This window comes from Hesperophylax consimilis, chromosome 25 (assembly GCF_061612785.1).
Source record: "Hesperophylax consimilis isolate HC1 chromosome 25, BYU_Hcon_1.0, whole genome shotgun sequence".
Taxonomy (NCBI): domain Eukaryota; kingdom Metazoa; phylum Arthropoda; class Insecta; order Trichoptera; family Limnephilidae; genus Hesperophylax; species Hesperophylax consimilis.
Window position 1 is genome coordinate 19,420,619 of NC_142860.1, and position 27,670 is coordinate 19,448,288.

At 32.4% G+C, this 27,670-nt stretch overlaps 1 protein-coding gene across 5 annotated transcripts in view; it reads right to left on the reverse strand.

The window, feature by feature from the left end:
* Positions 1-27,670, reverse strand: part of snu (ABC-type transporter snustorr) — a 225,669-nt gene that overhangs the window by 64,403 nt on the left and 133,596 nt on the right. For all 5 annotated transcript variants that reach the window (XM_089646631.1, XM_089646634.1, XM_089646633.1 and 2 more), the window contains 2 exons: positions 1,864-1,993; positions 55-173 (listed from right to left, as the gene is read on the reverse strand). In XM_089646631.1, the coding sequence (XP_089502757.1) occupies positions 55-173; positions 1,864-1,993 (249 nt within the window). The remainder of the gene's footprint in view (positions 1-54; positions 174-1,863; positions 1,994-27,670) is intronic.

Consider the following 27,670-nt stretch of genomic DNA (forward strand, 5'->3'; position numbering starts at 1 on the left):
TAACGCGCGGTCTGCTGTTCGCAGAATTAATAATTTGAATGTATTTAGACTTACATGGTTCCCTTGGCTACTGTCATGTTGAGGTTGCAGAGGACTGGGTTGGCATTTTTCTTTGATCCGTAGGCCTTGAAGGCGTGCCTCACGCACACCGCCTGCTGTCTTCGAGTCCATACCTAGGAACATCATACACACTATATTAACAGTCAATGAAATCAAACATTCGTAGCATCCCCATCAACTTTGACGACTTTATGAGACTGAAGTATGGAATAAAGAATAACAAAATAAATGCCTTGTGGACATGTTTCGTGATAATGATAATAAAACTACTCTATAATATGTTCACTTGATTCAATAAATTTTAATTTAAGTTTTTAAATTTGAAAATTTAGGTTCAACAATATTTAATCTGTACTATAAAATAGATGATTTATCGATTTGTTGTAGATATTAAAATGAGTTGGAAAGCACCACCGGGCTTTTATATCTTCTTATTTTCTATAAATCTCTCTGAACTAGATCTCTGACTTGAGTCATCTTTTCTGAATAGTATAAAATAAAATCGCTATCCGCCAGCTAGTAGGTTATAAGTTACAAGAAACATATTATACGGTAGGTATTATTAAAAATCTCGGAAATAAAGTAATAATAAATTTCCAGTACAAACCAGATTCTATGAAACTATGGCAGTTATATTAGTGTACTTTGTTAACAACCATAAACATATGTTTGTATTAATATAAATAATGTACATCGCTTTATAATATATTGTTATGCAACTCACTGGACGACAAGGTCTGAATGCATTATTAATGTCATTCTTATTATGTACTGATTAAGTTATAAATATTTTATTAAACGTTGAACTCGAAAGGTTTATAAACTTATTTTATTACGTAAAAAAAATGTGATTTTAAAATTTATTACAGGATTACGTATTAAAAACAAGTATATGTTAACACAATGTTTGCGGGGGGTTTTTTAATCAATCTACGCCGTAAAGCGGGCAATTTTTATCATCCAAATCCAAAAAACCAAGTCAATTAAAAAACAACGTCATGTGCCGTTTTGTCATATTTTATGACATTTAATTATTTTTTTAAAGACTTGACACATCAAGACGGATATGACTTTGCGAACTAAAAATATTAGTTGTTCAATAGTTATAAAAGTATTTTGTGGCACCATTTTTATTAAATGATTTGTACCCTATGCTGCTGGGGGTTATTCTTGGAAGATATAGACGTATACCATTACGGACTCTGTAGGTAATATACATTTCCGTAGATACATATATACAATATACAATTCGTTTCCATGATAACTCAACACAGTGACTATTCGACACACCTTTAAAAAGTGATTTTAAGTCATTAAAAACGATAATTTTTTAAAATATAAACCTAACCTAAACTACTTAACCCGGTTAATAAAGTTTTTGTTTCACCACTTTCCATGATTTTATATAACTTTTTAAAGATGTGATGAATTACCATTTTGATGATTTATTCGGTCACCATACAATTCATTAGATACATCAAAAATTGATGTATCTCATAAGGTTTAGCCAGCGTTTTTTACGATTTAATTACAAAACATCGACTTTCCTCAATTTCTATAAATATAATATGCATGTATTGTATATGTAACCCTTTCGGAAGAAATTCTCTAACTGATAGTGAAATTTCAAAATCCGTCGCGTAGCTTAGAAGAACTAAGCGCACAAACAGCCGTGGATAGCGTCTTTGTATTATACTATTTAGAGACTAGCTGTTTCCTGTCACGCGTTGCCGTGGCACAGTTTGTCTGTGCAGATAGAGAAACAGTAGCGCGTGTTGGTAGGTAGGTGTATGAAAGACTTACCGAGCTCTGTTGTGTCTGAAGCTGTTTGTTGTTGGTGTGGTTGAGTTTCGAGTCCAGGTTATTCTCCATCTTCGGGTCGTCCACCGCCATGGCCGCCCCTGCAGCCGCGCCGTTCATCGAGCCGCCCTCTCTGCAAAAACAAAAATATACACAACGTTAGATAAGGCATAAATGAATAAATTGGAAGAGTTTTTTTTGTTGTTTGTTTGTGGGGTGTAATGCCGTGTTGCGCTAACTCCTTCTTTAGCCGACGTTTAGGACAGCGTTGCAATATCCATCATCAGGGCAGATCCGGTAGCGGGTAGATCCGAAGATGTGTAAATTTTGGTTGTCGAGTTTGTGCTTATTTGTTTGTGGCCTGGGCCCGTCCAAGTGCAAAATGCCAACGGAAGTGGCGACATCTTGTGGCGAATTCTGAAAGCACAGTAATTGGAAGAGTTGATTGAAGCAACTTGGGGACGGGTCATAAACCACTTGGTACGAAGCGTGCGCACAAAATTACCACCGTCATCGTTCCCCCTTCACCAGCATCGTTGGTTTAATCATTTGCTATTTAAATCCTCCATCATTGCAAAAGCAACATTTTCTCACAATGGAAGGATTTTTTAAAATAGGGTAGCTGGTAGCCATAGAATAGTTATTCGTAGCCCTAGAATGACTATCGTTTCAATAAGTAGGAAATAGTAATAATCAAAAATAGTTGTGTGAAACGCATAGAGGAAATATCAATATCAATAAAAAATATATTGAAAACCAGAAAAAAGAGTTTGGGAACAGTATTTCTTATTTTTTAATTAATTTTTTGCTGTGGTGAATGAAATTCTTGGAAGAAGAAATTATCCTTCTTCCCGCCATCCGATCAAGCTGAAACTAGGCAGACACCCTCGTTGTCTATGACAATACATTCTATCAATTTTTGGTGGCAATGGCAGTAAAAAAATAATTTACAAGTTTGTTTTATTAAACGCCCAGAGTGGTTTTACACACTACGTAAAAAAATATTTTAGAGATAAATTACTTAATAAAAAATATAAATGTAAACTATTAAAAACATATTTTTTTTAATAGAAATGTATGAACGCGTAAATGAAAAAACTTTAAAAAAATACAGTATCATAGCTAAGATTATCTGTGACAGTTTCACTTGATTAACTTTTTTGCTGTCTTATAAACATATTTACAAAATAAATAAAAACCAGTTTTGTGCTTGAAATCGAATGTTTCTAGACTCCGTTTGTCAAGCGATTTTAATGCCTATTACCTACAATATAAGGTATACCAAGAATATAAACATTTTTGGCTTGTAGCTTTCTCTTAAATATTTGTTACCAAGACTGTGTAAATGTATTGGGGTATGCAAACATTGTTGGAATGAAATATATGTATACATCATTCATACGCCTTTGAGGTGATTTTGTACAAAAAACGACGCTATAAAAATTATCCAATTATTATTATTTATACAGGTGTATTAAATCTGTATACGTGTGCTAAATTTTAATGGCTGTTTAATCATTGATTTAAGTACGTTTCGACATGAATGCTGTCATTATTAATATTTGTATCTAGTAAAATAAATATTGAAATGTAAAACACGTCTCAAAAATAAACATTTTTTTAAAGAAAGACTAAATTTCGAGTTAATGATGGAGAACTTAGCGAACAGAGGAATCGTAGGTGGGAGCCAAACGTATTTGTCAACTCATCCACTAATCAGTCAATTTATTTTGTTTTTAAACTCCAAGCAATATCTTTAAAGATGACATAAGTCTATGAATAATTTTAATGGTAAAAAATTAACGATGTGTGAATCTATACGGAACTTTGCACCTTTTTAACGTCAAGTTTCTTTGTACTACAAATTGGGACTTATATGTTTTTCTCGACTCTTCAAGGTTATAAAATAAACTAAATAATATAGTGGTTGACTGATATTTCCGCGATTTTGCTCTTTCTATCTCTTGGTTACTACTGGTAACCCTCTCCCAGATATTTTGAGCATATTTCATTTGTGTTCAATGTCTATGTAGGTAAGAATTACATTTTTAAACATACTAAATGCTTTTCCAAAGAAAATTGACCGTACCCATTTACAGCGATCCCAGACAGACCAATGATATTGAACATTGTTCAAGAAATCAAAAATATTTTTAAATGTTTGATCAATTTCACCAATTATGGGTATAGGTACAGCCGCCTGGAAACCATTTATTGGATAACCAACACTTCTGCCATAGGTAGACCCAAGTGGTTTGCTTCGTTTGGTGACTTAGCAGGGATGCATGGGGTGAGGTTTGTTTAGGTTTTGGGGGTGGATGCGTTTGATCACTTACTGCGTCGTGGGTCGGATCAGGAGAGACTGGTTGAGGAAGACCTTTTGACTTCTCCAGCCGGACTCTCTCTCGACTCATCGCCTTGCATTACAGTGGGAGGGATAAATTTATACGTCCATACTTGACACATACCTTTTTTTCTTCCCAGAACTTCCTCTGCGTTCTTCCCTTAAAAAAGACCCTCCCCAAAGATGACATAGGCCATGAGGATTTTTTTACCTCAGGGCCTCCAGTGTGGAGTTAATGTAAAAAAAATGGAAAACACTGACACGCCCAAACCATACATGTATCGGTTTTTCTATTCAGTGGCCTTAGTTATAATAATATGTTATCATAAATATCACGTCACACGTGTTAATAAGCGATTGATAACCCATCTCGCGGTAAATAAGTATAAAAAAAAGCGTTTGGTTTTCGATGTGCAAGTCCTTTGATTTACAATGGACCACAGGAATCGTTCATATTATTATTTAAATGAATTTGATTCCATGAATTCACAGGTATAAAATAGTGGAATATTGTGTGTCACGTGTCACTGCTCACTTTGTTTGCAAGTAACAAGGAACTAATTTCGAGAAGACATGTGTCAAAAAGTAACGCAATATTTTCAGATCCCTACCCATTAATTTAGGCTAAGAAGATGACTTCATACACGGAGAAAATAGAGTATGGCTTTTTTAAATCAAGATCTGTTAAAAAGTGATTATTTCCGAATAGAATATTAGTCATTCCGGATATATCTAAACACGCGGTCACTATGTCACTATGTCCGAATAGATGTAATGAACCAGATGCGAAAATATTATTATTTTTCTGAACACGTGTTCCGACTTCCTTATAAAATATTCTTGCTTTACTGATAGTTTGTTATGAAAATTGTCAAATCATTCGTTATAGACTTACAGTCCTTTTTAAAATAGGAAAACGTATATTTGACCAGATATTTTTTTACAAATTAAAGTGATGCCATACCTACGTAGTAATGCAAAATCATGTGTTTTTGGTTTGAAAATTTGGTCGCCTACAAATGTTTCAGATGCTTTAATTAAATACTGCGAGTAGAATACATCTTGGCCTTTGAAATAATCGAGTATTTTTTAGATAAGTCTTTTAATAAGCCCAAAAAAAAATAGTGTAAAGGCCTATGAAAACTGCTTTAAAGTTCAATATCTCCTACTTACGAACCCATTTTCGGTTACGATTTGATTGTATAATGTGGAAAATAAAGTTATTTATAAAATGATCGAAAAAAATTAAATATTTATGACTGAACATCCACAAAATAAAATAAAAGACACTTTATGACCATGTTTTTTTCTTGCATAAATCAAAACAAGCGGATGGTTTTCAGGAATTTAAACCTTATCGCCATCTACGTAAGGGTTGTTATTGATAGCTGCTCAGTTTAAAATATTACACGACGTAGTGCATCGTCTTTTTTACAATTTTTCAACTTAGTAAGTTTTCTCCGTGTACCAAAAAGTGATAATATTTCCTACCACATACATCAGTTCATCAATATTGGCTTAGTTTATCTCTGTATTGTCTCTGTGCCTATACTTGTATGTGTACTGAGTTGTCACATATACATAATAACAATAATAAAATGTATTATTGTTTAATGTAACCAGAACAATGAGAAATAAACGGACAATTGACTTTGTTCTGGCTCGATCCAGGGATATTGTGGCACGCTAGCATTACTTATGATTGCATTTACTTCCCAGCATAGAAAAAATTACATAAATAACAATAACAATAAATTGTAACCGATAAATTGACTCATACACATAATTTTTCATGGCTGATTTTGAAACAAAAGTAATAGGATGACAGAAGATATGGAGGTAAGAGTTGTGGTTTATGTTGAAAATTTGCCTTGAAAAGTATACCTAAAGGTTATTGTAGTAGTCTTCCTTTAATACTAATACCCAAGTTACACGATACAACTATTACATAAGCCACAACCGAGGTTCTATGCCAACTACTCAAGCCTATTGTCAAGGAATTGTTGTCCAATAAGAGGTGTTATTTTGATATTCAATCGTAAAAGATCAATGGTTTCGTTGCTTGTGTGGCACGTAGCGCCGTCTTGTTGAAAGTAAACGTTGTCCAGATCAATAACATCTAATGCCGGCCATAAAAAAAACATTAATCATCTCTCGATAGCGCAATCCATTCACCGTAACTGTTGCTACAGCCTCATTTTCGAAAAAGTAAGGTCCAATGACCCCGCCGGACCATGAACTGCACCAAACAGTCACACGTTGAGGAAAGAGAGGCTTTTTAACAATAATTATTGGGTTTCCGAGCCCCAGATGCGACAATTTTACTTGTTGACGAAGCTACCGAGGTGGAAATGGGCCTCATCAATCAAGATGATTTGCATTTGATTCACTCAAGTGAATTTTCATAATTTCAATGCGTTTTTGAAGAGTGTATGTTCCATTTTTATTAATGGCGTAGTTTTTACTTCTCAAATGTAAAAAAATGACAGCTTCAAAAGTAACATCTACCGAAATAGCGGGCTATTCAAAATAACACCTCTTATTGGAAAACCCTGTACTTTTCATGCAAGAGGTACATCACGAGAATTCAAACTGCTGTTAGAGGGACAATGGCATTACATATTGGGTATGTTGTGTTAAAAGGATGGAAAGAACCTGACTATTCAGATCTGGCCACTAAGCACGGCTAAAGAAATATACCAGTGGGACGAGTAAGTTACAATATAACATCCACTTTAATGACAAGTTACCGGATATATTTACCGATAGCCCTTGAGGTGTTTTTGCACAAAAACGGCGCTATACAAGTCATCCAAGTATTATTATTATTATTTATTATAGCCACCAGAATATTACAAAATTTCTTACAGAATTTCTTGTTTTTACTTGAATGCATTTGAAACAAACTTTATTGGATCTTTTTTTTTGTAGTTGTTGTTGTTTTATATATTTATCGTTTTATTCTTACATGTTGCTGTACACTGTTATTGGACGCTAGGTATTTATTAACTTAAACCCCTTTCATGTAGATCAAATAATATAAAATAAATACCAACTTTAAATTGTCAACGTTGACACCAGAAAGGTTTCATGCCCGTAATCGGCAATTACGTTTGACAATCGCCTTCTTAGTTTACCGAGACCGTCTAAACTCTAAACCCACAAATTCAAAACGATGCAATCGTACTGCATCATAAAAAATATCTAAAACTTAAGCAAAGCAGGGCGTGTTAACGATACAAATTAACTGCCGTCGACAGCTTAGCTTGAGATATCGAGTCTGCTTAATTGTCGATGTATTTATTATAAAATACCAATTGGGAAAACACTTCGTTTTCGCTCTGCTAACAACTGGCCAATGCGTTAAGAGTCAGTTATGACCTAGAAGCAGTTGGTTGCAACAATTGCGACACCCACTCATGGACAACATGCGATCGACGTATTTCCCCTAATGAATTGGTAAACTTACTAAGAATATTGGCGAATAAGTATAAATGTTAAGAATTATGACAAGCGTAAATAAATTCACCGCAATTTTGTTACTACACGCTTGCGTTGAAACATATCTCTTTAAATTACTTTTATTGAAATTATGCATTAATATTGATTGATTGTGAAAAAGGAAAAGGGAATTACCCTTGCAATTTGATCCAACCTAACCTAACCACTAAGCCAATTTTCCCGAAAAAATAGACAGAGAGGCTTCCCTTATATTACAATTTGACTCAATAAGTAATCCCAATATAAACATTGGCTATATTATCGTTTCCTACCAGCTACGCCTGCTGTGATGTATTGTATATGAGGAGTTGTGGGTAGGTTTTATCCAGATGTTTAATGGGGAACAAACAATGTAGGAAAGAGATTGAGACACGCATTTATTAACTGTGCAAGCATTCCCTTTCCCTTGATCACATACTCTTTCACGCACACATGACAGTATAAAATATTAATTTACCAAATACTCAAAAATTTGCGGGCAAGCAAAAAGTATGTTCACGAAGAGAGAGAGAAAGAGAGTCACAGATTTCCTGAAATTATTGTTTGAATAAATTCTTTGTATTTATAACACAGCAACAAGCCTATTCAAAAATTTGAAAAAATAAATATAATGAAAAGAACGATTTTATTCAATAGTAACGCCACAAGTGAAAGTTTGTTTAATACATCTATTATTATGTTTGTATTGATTATTCAGAATATATTGAAATTATTATGTAAATATTACGTTTTCCAATGAATGCGGAACTTGTTAAATTGCTATAAGTACGTATTTTGTTGAATTGCTTCGTAATAGAAAATAATGTTCACATACGAGAAGTGTTTGATTTTGAAATAGTCGCTGACAAAACAGAAAACCTGCGAAGGTCTTACTGAAATAGAGGATGCTACGTGTACATTGTTTTCTTTTTAATGCAATACTTTTGTACAACATCACGATTTTTCAAGGATATACTAACATTTCCAGGTTACAAATAACCTGAAAATATTAGCGTTCATTTTACTAACATTATCATATACGGAATATGCAGCTTATGCACTGATGGCGGACTTAGAGAGGGTTGAACCAGAGATGTCAGATTTATTTGAATATTTCCGGAATCTTGAAATAAGAAACTTCTTCTTTTTGCTTGACTGTGGATTAAGCTTTTCCCTCCAGAGACTGGAGTCTCGCTAACAACTTAGCCGAATTCCGATTGGGTAGGACCGACATTTATTGCTTATATTTACTGGTATAAATCAATAATCATCCAATTTCAGAGAATCGTATGCGTTCGTGTGTATGCGTGTGATTGCCACCAAACCTACCAAAGGCATTGTCATCGACAACGAGTTTGTCAAAAGAAAATAAAATAAGAAATACCATAAATAATTAAAATTAACTGGTATTTATTTTTTGGGTATTTATTTTTTGGGTTTTCTGATTTTTCTGTTTCAGATTTTCGTTTAGAAATCGCTAATATTGTCTTCAATAATTACTATAACACGTGTTGGCAATACCACGTAAGCTTCAAGCGACAAACAAACAATTTAATAACCGAGGTCATTTTGTCACAAATAATATAATTAACCGATTATTAGAAAATATTTATCAATGTTGATTTTTTGACGAGTGGAATAATTTTTCAAACTACTTAAAGGCTAGTTTTTACCAAATAGAAGCACATTTCATTTATAAAACAACATTTTAAAAAAATCTGAGTTATCAGTACAAACCAATCTTTTCAGAACAACTAACAAATTAAACGGTTTTGCACAGATAAATATATTTTTTAAACATAAATGTTTGTATAATAATTTGAAAGTCGATTTGACTACCTCCGCGGTCGAGAGGTAAGGCTCTCGACTAGCAAGCTGGAGGTTGCTGGTTCAAATCCTGGCATGCTCAAGTAATAAAGATACTCTCAGTATCGCCCTTACGTAAGACCACCATTCAGAATTGAAACGTTGCTTGAAATGGCTCTGGCCATGTTTGGTGACCAGATCTGAATGGTACTTTCCTCATCTCCTTCCCCTCCTCACTACCTTCGGCCTCAAAACATACCCCAATTGTGAATGTCGTGGTCTCACTGACTCCAGACGATTGGAAGCAGTTAGGATTCTTGTATGGTTTCACATTTAAAAAAAAAAATAAAAAAAGAAATTTCGTAAGTAAATACTTTTATAACTTACTTTTGCAGTCCTATACTACCCACCTTAAAACAATATATAATATATTAAAGTGATAATTTTTATAAGCATAACATATATCACCTGCTTTTTCTTATCATTTACCACCATGCTTTTTTATCAAACTGAAATTAAATTACTCAATATTATTCTCGCTTCGTCTTAATCTTCTACATTTATATTTGAATTATATAATAAAAAAATATAGATATTATTTTATCTGTCATTTTCATAATATTGAATAAACAAAAACCTAGATAACAACCACTCTATAAATTGCCCATCTCAACACAGGCGTTTCACACGTAGTGATATGTGCAATACGTCATTATTGTAATTGAATGTAATATTAAAAAAACTTAAATAAATATAAGAAAATTCACCTTTTTATCGTTCTGGTTAGATAATCGTAGTAAAATTAAATATTCCTAAGCACTTCACTTTAAACTTATCACTAAATCACTAGAAACAATGATTTAAAAAAGCAACTTACTTTAAATTAAACTTCACTTAAGTAACCGAAAAACTCATTTTATATCAACAATCAAATCACAAACTGTCGATTTCGTAATTATAACTCGTTTAAAATTCGGTTACAGTTTTTAACAATCACTTTTAAGTTTTCCTGATCGGATTTCAGGTATTTCCCGAGTTGATTATTGAGTTTTCACAAACGGATTTTGAATTTTCGCAGTGGAATATTACTTTCCACCAGTTGCTTATTGATATTTCACGAGTGGATTATAAAACGAGGAGAGCAGGTTCTGAGCAAGTCGAAGTGCGCAGCGAGAACCTTCTCCTTGTGGGGTTGGATTGGCACTGCCGCCAGTGCTACCTCCTTCTGGTATTCTGCGCTTGGGACGTCGCAACGTCCAAGTCGGTCAAGGCTTTTTTTGATTTCGCAAAGCATACAAGCCAAGACGGTAAAACCCGACGCGAACGAGCTAAGAAACGATAAGACAGCGAAACTCGATGGCCTAAGATAGATACAATATTTTATAATAGTTGAAAAGTCACAGTCGCTGTGCATAGTTAATGCACAACGAGCCATAAAAATGGTGAATATGTGGACAAATTAAAACAATTTAACACATCGTAGAAGCGTGCCCCTTTCATAAAAAGTCGCATCTGTGCTGAACCAAGTGAGTCACTATACCTTAGACTGACTGGATAACTTCAAAATTCCAAATTAATATCGACCAACTCTGCTTCTTCATACGCAGAAGCAGATTTGACATTTTTGAGTGCTTCGTTTAGTAAAAAATGGCGACTGAATCACCTCAATGGCGATTAATATTTTGCTTTTGACAAAGACAATTTATCGGGTTGGTAAAACTAATATAACGGATTGATTAATTTACCATACTGACACACTCTGAATTGCATCAATAAAATACAACACTATAGTAAGATTGCTGAAAACACTGAATCAAATACTAACAGTACACAAAACTTTCATTTCTTCACATTGTTGACACTATCGCCACAATAAATTCCGTACATTTTCACTTTTGCCAAAACCATATTAGAAATTCCTTTGTGTGAAGTATACAAAATCATGTCTTGCACCTACAAAGCGCATAGAGAACTGTTGACATTGTAACTTCATAATAATGATGATATTTCATGCGAAGTGATTGTGTGATTTCAGATGCAGTCTTTGGTGCAAGTCATCGGCAGTTAAATGTTGTATAAGAAATTTCGTAAATTACAACTCGATATGTTTGCACTCGTTAAGAATTATGATTTATTATCAAATATGTGGAAAGCTACGCGGGTTGCAGATGCAGTATGAAAAATACATGGATTATTGTGGAGTGAGTGAGTTATTCCTCTTTGTTTGTTTTTGTGTCTGAAATGGTGTAAAGTGGTTTGTTTGTTTAAGAAGTGGCGTCATACAAAAATAGAAAAGTAGTTTTGCACACAGTTATTAGTGTTGTTACCATGTTATTACGTATATTTGTCCTGAAAATGTAACTATTGATTATGAGCAATCCATTTGTTTGGTTGTAAGGTGGTGGCCGTATTAGATACTGCCTTTTTATCCCGCCAGAGTTCGCATGAGTGTGATTCCTTCTACGAGCTTCAAATAATTATAATCAATATCATGGTACTACCTGTAACTTACCCGCCTGAAGAAAGTTTGAAAAATAATAGATTTTTGTTTGCAAATTTTACGTACCAATAATACACGGCCAGAATTACACATCTACTGGAGTTACAAACGTCAAATAAACCTAACCTGAACTCTCAAAAGAAATCAAACCTTGGGAATATTGTGGAACCAGGACACATAGCCAAATATTTAAAGACAACCCTGTTGAACTTTATCAAAGGGTCCGGGTTACTATTGAAGGTTGGAAGGAGTATATTGAAGGCCCATTGTCTGACACGAGAACTATGCTAAACCATCTCCGCTTTATTAAAAAAACAACCCAACCTAACCAGTTTTTTTTTCGAATTTGAAATTTATGTAACAAGCACTAAACACAATACACGGAGAAAAATTATCCCGTTAAAAAAATGATAGAATGCCAAATTCCTGATATTAGTCAGCCAGAATATATATGGAGAACACGTGTTCTTTTCCTGATAATGCGACGGTATAAGTATGTCAATATCAATATCAGTATTTGTATGAACACATTTTCCGCCGTCCTCATAAAACATTCGCACTGATAGGAACTCTGTCAATTCATTTGTTAAGGGCATGCAGTCCCGTTTTTTAACAGTAAAACGAATAATTTGACCAGATTTATAATAAATTAACAGTACTTTATATCAGTAAGTTTTCTTCGTGTAAAATTTTAACCAACATTTTTTTTGATGTGTGTTTCCAGAAAGTGTTTTTTTAATAAAAATATGTAATTTTTCCCGTGTATGATTCAGTCCGCGCGTAATATTGGTACGTAAAATTCCCGCCTGTATAATTTCATCCTTACTCAGCCAAACGTTTGAATGACAATGCTTGAGAACTCATCGAAATGTCAGGGCTAGTGTTAAAGGAATAAGGAGAAAAAGAGAAGAAAACACAATAAGGATATACGAGTATTATGGCCAGTAGTGATTATGTGAGTTATGTATAATATTGCCCCTGTATCGACAGTAATAATAATAATACCGTCACAATTTTAACAAATGAATACTGAATAAAGATAAATTAAAACTTCAGCAATTTAAAACACAAAGCATCATCGATAAGCAGTGACCTAGGCGACATCATCTGTAAACAGATTATCATAAGTCGGCCATGAAAAGGCATCTCAGCAAAACGGACTTAGGTACAATTCAATAAATTGTATCAATGTCAATGTTCAAACACAATATTAAATGTGGTTTTCTGTACAGATTACCGCAGCTAACAATATAATAACACCGTGGAAATATTAACTTATGTTAATTTTTATATGAAGATACTTCCATTTCATGTTAAATAAATTACTACTACTTCCTACACACCTAAACAAAGGAAAGGAAAAAAAAACGCATTGATATGCAAAATGATTGATCTGCTGACAGGAGAGATTTCGTTTCTCCTATGGGTCAAGGCTAAATTTATCGTCGTCTTTATATTGAGTTAGTGTATTTGAATGTTTTTTTAAAGTCAACGCAACTCCATAATTACACTTAAATTTTGTAATACATATAATGATTTCACGATTATTGTCTCTTAAAATGGACAGACAAATGAGATTTATTACAAATTATTTCAATATGACAAGTACACTCTAATTTAGATTTCTTTAACAAAGACGGCATTATTTTCACCTGTCTTTCATGCCCCAAAGATTGCAATCTCTCAATTCGGAATGTATTGCCCAGCACAATGTTAAGTAATATACGAGACTTAGCTTGCACGAAACACACGCAGCCAAATTAAGTCACAAGTGGTAATGAAATCAGATATTACAGAATGAAAGTTTAGTATGTCTTCAGCTATTGCATGTTAGTAGCACAAGGACTGTGGAGTGACGATAATCATTATTACTATAGCTGGGTCCAGAGCAAAAGTCAAGATCAAAGAGTCAATAAAAATTCTACAAAGATTCCTGTGATTCGTTTTTATGACTCAGGTTTTGCAGCATTTATTTGTTTGGTTTTGTCATCAAAATCATTGCTGTCTTTTCTGGTGAATTTGATATAATTTGCGAAGTTTAAACATTTTTATTCGTCATGTCTGCGTCATTATTAGTTTTATGACGATGTGACGAGCTCTGAGGCAGTGATTACATCCTTGATTTTGACAAAAGAGGTCGTGTTCAAAACTTGACGTTGTGCACATTAAAATATTTATTCAGTACTTGTTTTTATGCAGGTGCTATTCAAATTCCAGTAAATTTGCATTTTGTTTAAGAAACTGAAAATATCCCACCACTCAGAAACAGAATCAATTAAATAGAGGAATTATCCCTGAACCCCGACACTATTACGGGAGTCAAATTTATACATGTTATGTTTAAAATCATTATGAAATTTTACTGAAAATTTCGCGAAGAGTGAAAAAAAATACAGTGTGTGGCAAGCCTACGCACGATGGAAGTGAAACTTTTAGTATTCTTCTCTCTCTCTTTTCATTTCATTCTCTCTTTTTTTCTGTCTATTGACATATTTATAAGTAGCATGTGATAAAAAAATTTAAAGTTATAAAAATATGGGATTCGAACCCGGGTCCTGCATAGCGAGTGTCGAACGCTCTGCCTCTAGACTGCGGTTATTACGTATTCGACCAAAATATCATATAGTCAAAATATCTAAAAGTCGCAGCACGAGAGCATTTTATCACTTATTATTATTAAAAAATCACAAAAAGAAAAAAAAAATGATTTAAAGCGGGGATCGAACATCGGTTCTTCACGACGACAATCGGGCGCTTTGCCTCTAGACCGCGAAGCTGAGTTTGGAGAGCGACCGAAAGTAGGTATATAATATTGGCTAGGCTCCTATAGCGAAATGATCACGGTTTTTGATGACGGTCATGAGTTGGTTTTACTCCGGTCCTCGAAATTGCATAACGCGCGTAAAGAAGTTTCACTTCGAAAAACCAAAATGCTTCAAATTCAATTGAATTGAAATTGACTGATTCAAATCAATCAGATTTTTTTTCAATTTAAATCCTTACCGTGAATTGAGAGACACTAGACTTGTCAGATACAATTACCATTAAATTTAATTTTTTTCGTGCCAAGGTTTTCTAGTTTGATATCCTTTGGTTCAATGGCAGCGGCCGGCTGTTCGCGCTTGTATGCCAATTAGCGAAAAGGTTAGCCAGTTCAGCAAATAGATCTGAATTCTAAGTTTCCATCCCACTCTTCCTCTCTATTCTTGTGGCGTGAAATATTGCAAATTTATCCAATGATATTTGATTCACAATGCCAACATGTAATATATTTTCAAGTCGAAAATGGACGACAATACGCAATGAAAGAAAAGAAAATGTGAAGATCTTTATGTCAGCTTGCCACACAGATCTACATGTTTGCAAAGCTGGTCAAACCTCAGCACTGGAAGGAATGGGAGAGGGCTCTTGGAATGAGACAATCCAAACTACTAATAAATTGACCATACCCTCAACGACCCAGGCAACTACTAAATCTGGACTGATGCTCACTGAAGGATCTGGTAGGACTACTAAAGGGAAACTGCCACCTCAGGAGACATATGCAGCTGTTGGCGGTGGATAACACCAGTAGATGGAAGAAATGTGAAGAGGATAAAGAGACTTTTATTCAAAATTGCTGCCAGTGTCTCGCCCTGACAAGCCTCAGATACCTGGAAAGACGTATTGTGGAACCAGGAAACATAGAAAAATGACCCTAGTAAATTATAAAAGAGATCGGGAATTATTAAAGGAGAGATGTGAAATATAAAACAATGGGCCCATGGGCTGAGTGCAGGCGAAGTTTAATGCCAAATCACTATTTTGATTAATCCTTATAACGAATTGGTGTACATTATGAATACAAAAAAATATGCTTTAGATAAATTGAAGGTTTTCCTATCGTTTCGCTTGAGTAGAATACAAATAAAAAATAAATTACTTAATAAAAAATATAAATGTAAACTATTGAAGAAATATTTTTTCAATAGAAATGTATGAACGCGTAAAGGAAACAAATTTAAAAAAAAGTATTATAACTAAGATTATCTGTGACAGTTTCACTTGATTAACTTTTTTGCTTTCTTATAAAATTATTTAGAAAATAAATAAAAACCAGTTTTTTGCTTGAAAACGAACGTTTCTAGACTCCGTTTGTCAAGCGATTTTAATGCCTATTGCCTACAATATAAGGTATACCAAGAATATACAAATTTTTGGTTTGTAGCTTCCTCTTAAAGGAAATATTCGAAAATTGTCTCCCTTTTAAATAAAACAACGCCATTGATGAGAACAAAAAAATCTAAAAGCTTAAATCGAGTTGTACGCACCGTCAGTTTTTAATGATTCATTATTTTTTAAACAATATTCCGATAAGAAAAAATGATTAAGCTACATATGATAATGATTTTTATAAAAACGACAATCTTTTGATACAGAATGGGGGTCATTCAAGGCGATACCGAAAGTATTTGTCACTCTTGTTGCTCGGTAGTTTATTGTTATTTCTGTATTCTAATCCAAATTAACATCGTGTTAAAAATAATGAAGAATTGTTTTTTCATATTTGGTATGCTATTATTAAATCATTGTAATGGTTTGATTAAATGATTCAAAGTTCAAAGATCAACCTCCCACAAATTATTCAAATAATCACACCAATCCATATTCGATGCCACTCACATTATATAAAAAACCAACCCGGAAATTAACAATTCACTTAAAAATATAAAAACAGACACTTTTCAGATTTTGATAGGCACTCATCCATAAAAAAGTGGTCCTTCGAGACGGATCAAAACTTATTATTGAACAAACTATCGGTTCGAAATTATGATCCGGTGATGAACTTATATTGGCTTTTGTGTTTGAATTTATTATGAGTCGTGATAAAGGTTTCGAGTCCTGAATAACTAAAGTTGACTTATACCTACTGTCTTATTTTGCCTTGCGTTATATCTTTATTATTATTTACAAGCATAAGAAAAAAAGTTGGAAGTTAAAAACCAAATCAAGAAAATATAACTCAACGCAATAAGACCGTATTAACTGACTGATCTAAAATATTGATAATTTATTAAAAATATCTTCAACTTATTCGTATTCCTGTTAAAAACGGGACTGTAGGCCTTTAACAAATGAATTGAGAGATTTTCTAATAAACTATCAGTAAAACACCAATGTGTTATGGGGATGTAGGAAGAAGTGTTCATAAAAAAATCTAATACTTTCGCCTTTCGTAATTATATAATTGTAGGATAAACGCAGCTGCTTGAACACGTGTTCCAATATATTTTGAATGTACTATTAGTGTATTAGGAAATGATCTACTATCAAATTTTGAACAGGATTTTAATAAATCAGCAATACTCATTTGCGACATTTAAACAAACGATTTTTTTGAAAATACAGAAAGCACAACATGGGGACTTGTCTAGTGATAGATTCCCGGGAATTTATTTTTAGAGAATATTCCCGAAACGAAGAATATTCGGGGATTTTTCATATTATGCATGGTGAAATACCCATGAGGTTATCTCCTACAACGAAATTTTATATTATTTACAATGTATTTACTGAGTACATACATTTTTAGAATTTTCGGAAAATATAAAAGTCTTCCAAATTTACATGGCATGGTACTATGCAAAACTCGACGTACGCGAGCGTTCACAATACCTTTTAACAGTAGTTGAAATTGGATTTATGAGAACGGGTCGTTTTTGCGACTCGTTTTCGCAAGTCAGCTCGCATGTGGAACGAGCTACCGTCATGTGTTTTTCGTCATTCATATAATCCGGGAATCTTCAAGATAAATAAATCCCTTCCTACAGCCCCTACCTTAACCCGCCTCACAACGCTGCTCACAATGGTGGCGATGTAGTTCCCCTGTTTTCAATTTACAAACAGTGAGCGTAACTTTATTCTCGGAAGGTGTAAGTTTGTCACCGACAACGTGTATTATAATGTTCTATCTCCCAGATATTTGTTCTATCTCCCAGATATTTGTTCTATCGCCCAGATATTTGTTCTATCTCTCAGATATTTGTTCTATCTCCCAGATATTTGTTCTATCTCTCAGATATTTGTTCTATCTCCCAGATATTTGTTCTATCTCCCAGATATTTGTTCTATCTCTCAGATATTTGTTCTATCTCCCAGATATTTGTTCTATCTCCCAGATATTTGTTCTATCTCCCAGATATTTGATTCCAGTTCAGAGATAATGCGTTAAGTCTTCACCTTTTCTACAATTTACTAAAGCATACGATATAGTGTGATGTATGGTAATAAGTTGGGTATTCAAGCGATAGATGGCACCAGTCATAAAGATTACTCCAGAGTCCGACAGATGTCGCTAGAGTGTAGCAATTGCCTGTGGGGTATCCTTGTCAGACTTCAAGCTTCTAGAAACAGAGATTTACCAACCCTCGGGTAATGAAGAGTGTAGCTAAATTTAGACTTATATATTGTAACGTAAATACACGAAATTAATATGCAGAGATATAAAAAATATAGTAACTGTTGAAAAAAACTATAATATATTGACTTGAATTCGTCGGCAACTTTTACAATCCAAACCATTTTATAAACACTCCTGGCACTGATGGAAGAAAACTTGACATTTTCAAAATCGGCCCAGTAGTTTTAGAGTTTGTAGGGCATACACACAAAGAATTTTCCCTTTATCTAGACAGATATATAAATAATTTTCCATGACAGATTGAGTATCATTAATTATTAGATGAAGAGAATAGGTGGGGGGTAATTGAGTATATTAATTAATTAGTTCTACTCTGTGTGGTTGAACGATCTCAAAGTGCAAGGTGATGAGTATAATTAGCATTTGTTGGTCGAGCCATAATACTATTGCAATCTTGATCTCGTATGTACTCGCATTTAAATTACGGAGATTGAATTTTATTGCTCAACACATGTAATTACTCGATAAATCTCAAGAACCATCCATCTGGAACTAAACAATATTATTTTCTTTTGAGTTTGTAAGAGAGTGACTTCCTCAAAATTGAACTACTGGGATGTATTGAACTGGACTTATTAATAACTTATAATATATTTTACGATAATTATTCCATATTTGAAATGTTAAATGTCTTTAAATACAATAATTTTAATTTCGTTTGGAGAATTAATACATAAAATGGAATCTAAGTGAAAATTAACACACTTTCCAACATCCGAGCTGTAACTTGGCAGATAGAGTCGTTGTCATTTTATGACAGTGCATCACGCGTACAAACATGCATTTCTATGAAATTTGATGACATCATGTAAATTTATAACAGTTAATATACCAAATAAATCTCAATACCACCCAATTAGGATTTGTCTAAAGACGAGACAATGCTCTAAAATAACTTCGGATCTTAATGACGTAAATAAAGAAGCCATGCGCAGAAATATACAACGTGCAGCCTTGGTGTATTGGAAAGACTTAAGGTTGAATTTGTCCTAGCAAATCTCAAAAATAAAGTAGGAATCTTAAAAAACCAAAAAAACATAGAAAATAGATGCATTATAGTAAAAAAACTTTGCTCTTGCGGGTTGATTTTTCTAGATTATGTAGAAACACACCAGTTGGTTTTGATTTTTCACCGGTAAAAAAACAATAACTAGAAAAGTAAGTTCATAACTGAAAATCATACTATACTTAAAATACATTTGTATGCCCTAAACTTAACTAAACACTTCTTTTGCACAATACCACAATATATATTTGTATGTCCTAAACAAAACTCTACTTTTGCCAACATCACAATAAAATATAATATATTTGTATGCCATAATATGTTTAAAAACTACTTAAGCAACAGACAACAAACAACAAAGATAAGAAACAATATATCAAATCCGATTGAAAATAAGCTGGGTGTACCGCAAGGATCTGTATTGGGTCCGATATTGTTTATACTCTACATAAATGATATGGTAAAAATATTAAAACATTGCAAAATAAGACTGTTTGCAGACGACGCACTAATTTATATTGCAGAAGATAATTATGAGAAAGCAATCAAAAAGATAAATAGTGACTTAGAAACATTGTCAAAATGGCTCAAACTAAATAAATTAAAACTAAATGTAAATAAGACAAAATACATGCATATAGGCAGAACAGATACGCATGAGGAACCAAAGGTTTCTATAAATGGAGAAATCATAAAAAAAGTGGAAGAAATTAAATATCTAGGTGTTATTATAGACTCAAAATTGAACTTCTCAAAAAATGCAGACTATACAATTAAAAAAAAAATTGCAAAAAAGATATCATTTCTTGGTAGAATCAGAAACAAAGTAAATAAAGAAACATGCCAGATAATATACAATACAATTATATCACCACGCTTTAATTACTGTTTAAGTATTCTTTTTCTCTGCAATAAAGAGAAAATGAAAAAAATGCAAATATTGCAAAATAAAGCAATGCAAATAATACTTAAGCGCAACATATACACACGGATAAGAGACATGTTAAAGGAGCTGAATATTTTGACGGTGAAGCAAACTGCGTATTTGAATGTACTTATTTTTATACATAAAATTAACATAGGGATGATGTCTAAGGAACTGAAAAGAAAAATAAATTACAATAACGAGATACACGGACACGGAACGAGAAATTCTAAGCAAATTAGATTGCCAACAAGAAAAAAAAACAAACACCCAAAAATCTCTGATGTACCAGGCCGTTCAACTCTATAACAAAATCCCGAAGGAAATTGCTGTGATAGAAAATATTAATAAGTTCAAAAATGATTTAAGAAAATATGTCTATCTCAATTATTAATGTTTCTTTTTTGTGACTTTATTGAAATATTTAAAGAAAGATTATGTTTGCCAAACAATGTACATGTTTATATGTTAATAAAACTATTAGCACACACGAAGATGTGAGCTAACTTAAGATTAATAAATAAATAAATAAACAAAACTCTACTTTTGCCAACACCACAATAAAATTTATAAACAAATCTGTTCTTTTTGACAACACCACAATCAAATATAATATATTTGAATGCCCTAAACAAAACTGTTCTTTTGCCGACACCACAATAAAATATAATATATTTGTTGGCTCTAAACAAAACTGTTCTTTTTCACAACACCACAATCAAATTTGTATGCCATAAACAAAACTCTTCTTTTGCACAAATCACAATAAAATGTTTCTTTAATAAATTACCAGAAGATATCTGAAACGTTCATGATAAAATGGGAATATTGAATTCTATCCAGAAATATTTTAAATGCATCAATCAAAAAACTGCTTCCACAATTTAAAAAAAATCATAAAAATTATCTTAAAATATATATTTTTTTTTTCATTCTGATTTTTTTTTGATGAAACATTTGTTTTTTTTTGTTGGAGAAAATACAGAAACAGACAGTAAAAAAAGATTAATTAGAAAATTCGTTACAGATTAACATGGCAGCCTTTAAAAATAATAATAAGCCTTAACAAATATAACATTAAGAAGTACTCTGTATTAACATTTTTTTAAAGTATTTATTAAATTGAGTTTACATAAAATTCATAACATCATAGTTAAAAATTTCTTCCAGAACCTCTATCCAAATCCCCTACATGCAAATTTTCACGTAGGTTCATTCGGTTTATGTTGATTTGATGATTGGAAATCAGGTTTTTAATTTTACGAATATTAGTGGTTCGTTTAAAGATTGTTGACCTACAGGCCATATGTTCAAAACCTGACGAAGCGTACCCACTTAGATAAGATAGAATACTCTTACTAATACTCTAAAGAGGGCCTTTCCGATTCGAAACGTTGGCGTTGCTTGAAGGGCTTTAATTGTATTTAGCATTCTTCTTCTGGTTCATTCTTCCCATAAATTATAAAACACACACTGGTTTAGATATTTAACGTGTTATAGATATGAAAAATTCACGGTGTTTCATTAAATGCTTCTTAACTCAGATGTGGATAGATTTTTGTCGTATTTTAAATTATTCGTGTTTTTTTCAATATTTTCACAACATCCGCTTAAGGCCTGTTAATTACAATTTTTTTTAAGATTAGAGCGCTCATTCTATCATGTGTATTCACATATCTCTCTTTCAAACTATCCTATGATCGCCAGTAATGCGCTTCTTGTTTTTGAACGTTTGTAACAACGGCTGACCCACCCGTGAAGGAATGGTCGAAGTTCTGTCAAAACCCGTTTAAGTAAATATTTTTAATTGTTTCTTAACATTTTTAACATCATTTTTAACATCATTTATGACGGTTTATTAATTCTACACACAATACGTAATAAGACAAATATCATATAATATAATATGATCTACATGAAAAGATATACATTTTTAAAGCAATAATGTTTTTCATTGGCACAAAAAATGCTTTCGAAAATGTGTGTATTCGGTTTGGATTTTGTAATAAATTAATAGTTTATAGTTCAACGAACTTTAAATAATAGACCCAATGCTATCATTATCCATGGTAAGAAAAACCTGCGTAAAAATAAGTAAAAAAAACACGTCTAAAAAATACAATATATCTTATAATATACCTACAATGACTGACGTACATAGCGTATCATAATATTATTGAGTCATTTATTACCCGTGAGGCTATTCACTTCTGTACGCATTGGTATATTTTATATTTGATTTGATTTTAGCAAAATGCTTTTTAGAATTTGAAGAGTCATTCAGCAACAACATTAACATTCACATTGTGTTTCGTTGAAGTAATGATTACTTGTGAAATAATGATCTTGTAAATGTTAGAAATTGATATTTCACGCTGCAACAAATATTGGTAGTAAAAACTACAACTTGTACCTTATCTTAAACCTCTTACTGAAGGTTGGAAAGAATCGCATATTTTCAAAGTATTGAAGGTAACAGCTCCAAATAATAAAATTTTACGAGAATTTTTTTAACAGTTCTCTGAGTTCTCCTTCGTCTATGGATTTTTAATTTTTTAATTTATTTATTATTTTATTTATTAATTTTTCAGTTTGTACAAAAGTATTATTAGCCAAAATAAAACCAATTATTGATTTCCTCCTTGTGACTTTACCTCTACTGAGACAGCATAGTAAACAATAATTGAATTTAATTTGTAAGATAGGAATATGAATTCGAAAATTTATACAAAACAGAAGATTATATAAAACGAAAAATTACAAAACAATACATTTATAGCCATGGAGAGAGGTTGTATATATAAATCAAATCATAATAGAAATATAAACAATAGAGACGTAACATTATTCACAAACCATCAGAGAAATATTCTTTTATGGACCTCTTATATTTGGTAAGTTTTCAATTGAAAATATCCACCTTTGATAATACGCTTTTGTAATTATTGCATAGTCTGTTCAGGCAAGAATTCTGATTAATAAACTGCAATGCAATGAAAGCTGTAGTGCAATGCTGCTTGAAATGACTTTAAATATGTTTAGCTGGGGCAAACGATACAAACCTGTTAGTTTTACGGTTAGTATGCCATGTTGCGCTTTTTTCTACGTGATTTTTCAGATCTGGTCGCAAAACATGACAAAAGCCATTTCAAGCAACTTCTAAATTCTGAATGGTGGTCTTACACCATGGCGATACTAAGAGTATATTCCACTCTGGAACGTGCAACAAATACACTTTATGTTTTTTACGAGAACAAATTGGAAAATATCACTTATTAATCAAATAAACTTTACTTGCGTGCGATGAGATTTGAACCCGCGACCTCCGAATTGCTAGTCAAAAGTCTTACCCCTCGATCAAGGAGGCCTTGGGGAAGTACCTTACTATTCTGACCCGATCAAAAAACACAGCTAAAGCGGAATGGTGGTCTAACAACAAGGCGATACTGAGAGTGTCTTCCAATCTGGAAAGTACCGCAAATATAGTATACATTAATTTAAATTAACAAATTATGAAATAACACCAATTTACAACAACGCTTTTAAATCTATAAGTTTTTTATTTTCTTGAAACATTAATCCAAAATTATGATAGCAATATATCTAATTCATAAGTTAGAAAAACTTTCACCTAGTAGTAATAAATAAGACAAATAATGAATGAAATTAAAACCTAAAAATATCAAATCTTTTGTGCCATTAATTCAATTGGTGTTAATCCCTAATTTTTTGAGGTTATGTTAAAGCGCACCGTACTAGAAAAGCTGTTTCAATTGAAGAGATCAACCGATTCAATAGAAGATATCAACCGTTATGATTAATTTAATGCCTAATTATAAGAATTAATGTAGTCTATACTTTCGCTGTCAATCATTGACCTCGATACAATCAATTATTTGAACAAGAGAATTAAACATCTCTAATTTCAGTTCTTTAAGATACGATTTTTTAGAATAAAACCAAAAAATTCCAGTACCAACTGCACTGTATAAATACAACCTATCTTAAGGCCCCGTAGTAAGCGTTCAAAGATGGTTTTAAAGGGAGATTTAAATATGAATGTTAGAGTGGGCGCGCTAATTTAAAAATACGATAATAATTAAGGGAAAATGGTGTTTAAAATAGAGCAAAAATATTTTTAAATATTCTTTAGTTGCATTTAAAGGTGCACTGTGAATTTATTCATGCCTATAACATATTAAATAACAGAACAAAAGGTGTTTTACTTAATTTTCGGAGCTTACTGTGTGGTTTTTTTCAATCGAGGGAATTTCATATAGTTAACGTTTCGACATAACAAATGTATAGATATTATCTTAAAAAATTAGATATTTCTTTGGAACTTTAAAACTTAAAGTGTTAAGGCAATCCACTACGTCGTCTGCATATCCATCCAACACCATCCGCCTGTTTTGATTTATTCAAGAAAAAAACATGGCCAAAACTGCCTTTTATTTGATTTTGTGGATGTTCAGGCATAAATATTTAATTTTTTTCGATCATTTTATAAATAACTTAATTTGCCACATTATACAATAAAATCATAACCGAAAATGGGTTCGTAAGTAGGAGATTTTGAACTTGAAAGCAGTTTTCATAGGCCTATACATTATTTTTTTTCTGGGCTTATAAAAAGACTTATATAAAAAAATACTCGATTATTTCAAAAGCCAAGATGTATTCTACTAGCAGTATTTAATTAAAGCATCTGAAACATTTCTAGGCGACCAAAAACACATGATTTTGAATTACTACGTATGGCATCGCCTTAAAGAGAAACTTGTTATAAATTGGTAGAAATTGAAAATGCGTGGGCTTAAGCAAGAGCGATTTTAAGTCTATTTTTCCATATTGAGTCTATTTGTTAAGACTACCTAGTAATAAAAGAGTTCACATATCTTAGCATATTTTCGCAAATCTAATTTCAAATATTGGTTCTTAGGTTCATACCTACATTTGAAGAAAGGGCATTGTTGCATAGTTCGCAAAACGTCAGCACTGGTAAAATCAAGGCTTACGAGAGTAAAGGCCTTTGTGTGAGGGATTTTAAAGTCTCACGTGGTCAAGTCAGTGCCATCGAGATACGAAAGTTTGAAAATAACGGCGATTGTTGTTGATACTCGTTTATGTGTTGTTTTACTGTTTTTAAATAAATCTTGTGATTAGACTATTTTAAAGAGTGAAGCTCACTTAGCGACAGCACTGAATTCATAATATGATAGTCGCGAACAAATCTGTAAGTATTCTAGTCTACCTTGTGGTAAAATCTTTAACCCTCAGGGATCCACATGCAAAAAATAAGTAACATACCGTGATACTTTTCATGAGAGGATGACGCATTCTAAAAACAGTTGATTTATTTTATTTATGCAGTATTAGACGGAAAACGTACCAGAATGAGGCACAAAATAGCTGAGGAAATGAGTGCATTATGAGTCATAAAAATATAAGATATACAATTGAGCGCCAAAGCGTGTTAAGTCCGACTTAGTAAATATATTTTTTCAAACGAACGTCATAATCTTTTTTGTTTATTAAACCACGATTGGATGTCAAAGGAAACATTACCAAGTGATAGACGCATCAACCGACGGGGAAAACTGAAGGTTACTGTGATGCTTTGAAGGAATAAAATACAATATTTTATTATAAACCTATTCTGCCTTACTCATAATAGATAAAACTGAGGGATAGGGGCAGTTTAGAAGAAAACGTTACACGTAATTGTACTGCGTATACCAACCGTAATACCGCAGTATTAGTGGCTGACAGATTTTTAAACTGCATGATAAGACGGAGATCGCGAACTTTGTTAAAAATCTTGTTGATTTAACAAATATCGATCGGTAGCGCAATGAAAATGAAAAAAAAAACAGTAATACCCATTGGCAGCACTATTACAGGAATATTTTAAATCGAAATACCGATTTACCAAACACTGAACGCATTATCAAATTGGCCAAATTTCGAAGCCATTCAAAGCAGACCGGATCAATGACATGACAATTCAAATGTCATCTGAAAAAAAAGTGAAGTTATCAACTAAACGCGAAATGCAAAAATGACCTTGTTTTTGAGGATTGGAAAAAACTGGTGCCAGTCTAAAAAAATCTTGCATGAATATTATTATGTGTAAATATTTTAAACCGAGCAGTATACGGCCCTCCTGACCGTATAGCTATACCAGCGCTGCAGCGGCGTATTAAGGAATCTTTATAAGTAAGACCGGTTTATGTAGGCCAGAATAGTAGATACTCTTTTTATCACCCCGGACTTGGTCAGTTTTATTTGAATAATTTTCCGTGGTAATCACGTACAAAAAGTTGAAGAAATTGGCTATATGATTTAAAAAATATATATTTATGCATTGTAAATATTGATAAATATAAATACTTTATTGTTGTTGGTATGAAGAATCTCACTAGGCTGAGCCTGTTCCTGGTGGCAGAAATTTAATGTCATTTTAATATCTTAGGAATTGGAAAGAAAAGAAAAGTTAGAAATTTAAAGAAAAAATTAACTTGTAAAAACACATTTTAAAAACAATGATAATCTATTTTTATTAATACAAATCATATTAAAGCTATAATAATATATTATTTTTAATACAAACAATTTTAAAAGTATTATAATATATTTTTATTAATGCAAACAATTTTAAAAGTATTATAATATATTTGTATTAAAACAAACAATTTTAAAAGTATCATAATATATTTTTATTAATACAAACAATTTTAAAAGTATTATAATATATTTTTATTAATACAAATACATGTTTTAATACACGTATTTTATTTATTTTTACGGGTTTGACTGAGGGTTGATTGATGTTCCCTTCCTCCTCAGTGGCTGGATTGAACAACGCTTAAGCCAAATTCTAATTAGATAATCCCGACATTTATTTCGTATATTACCTGCAGTAATTTTTTTATTTATTTAATGTAATGTTATCCAATTTCAGAAAACTTAGTGCCATCTAAAGTTGTTTGAAATAGACAATCGAATGTCGGGAAGTGGATTAATTTCCACTTCCCAGATCCCACTTCATTAATTCATTCGTTAAATAAAAAAAAAAATAATGTTATGTTTGATAAACCTTACAAAAATAGCTTTGAAAAGAAACATTAATATTTCAAAAAAAAATCTTACTGGTCAAACGAAATAAGCTCAGTTGCTTACGATTATTTAAAACTGAATTTAAATTCAGAACGCGAACTAGTTCAAGGCTTTAATGCATCTTTCCTAGATGTAGAACGTAATAAGCGACTGTTGCAAACCGACCC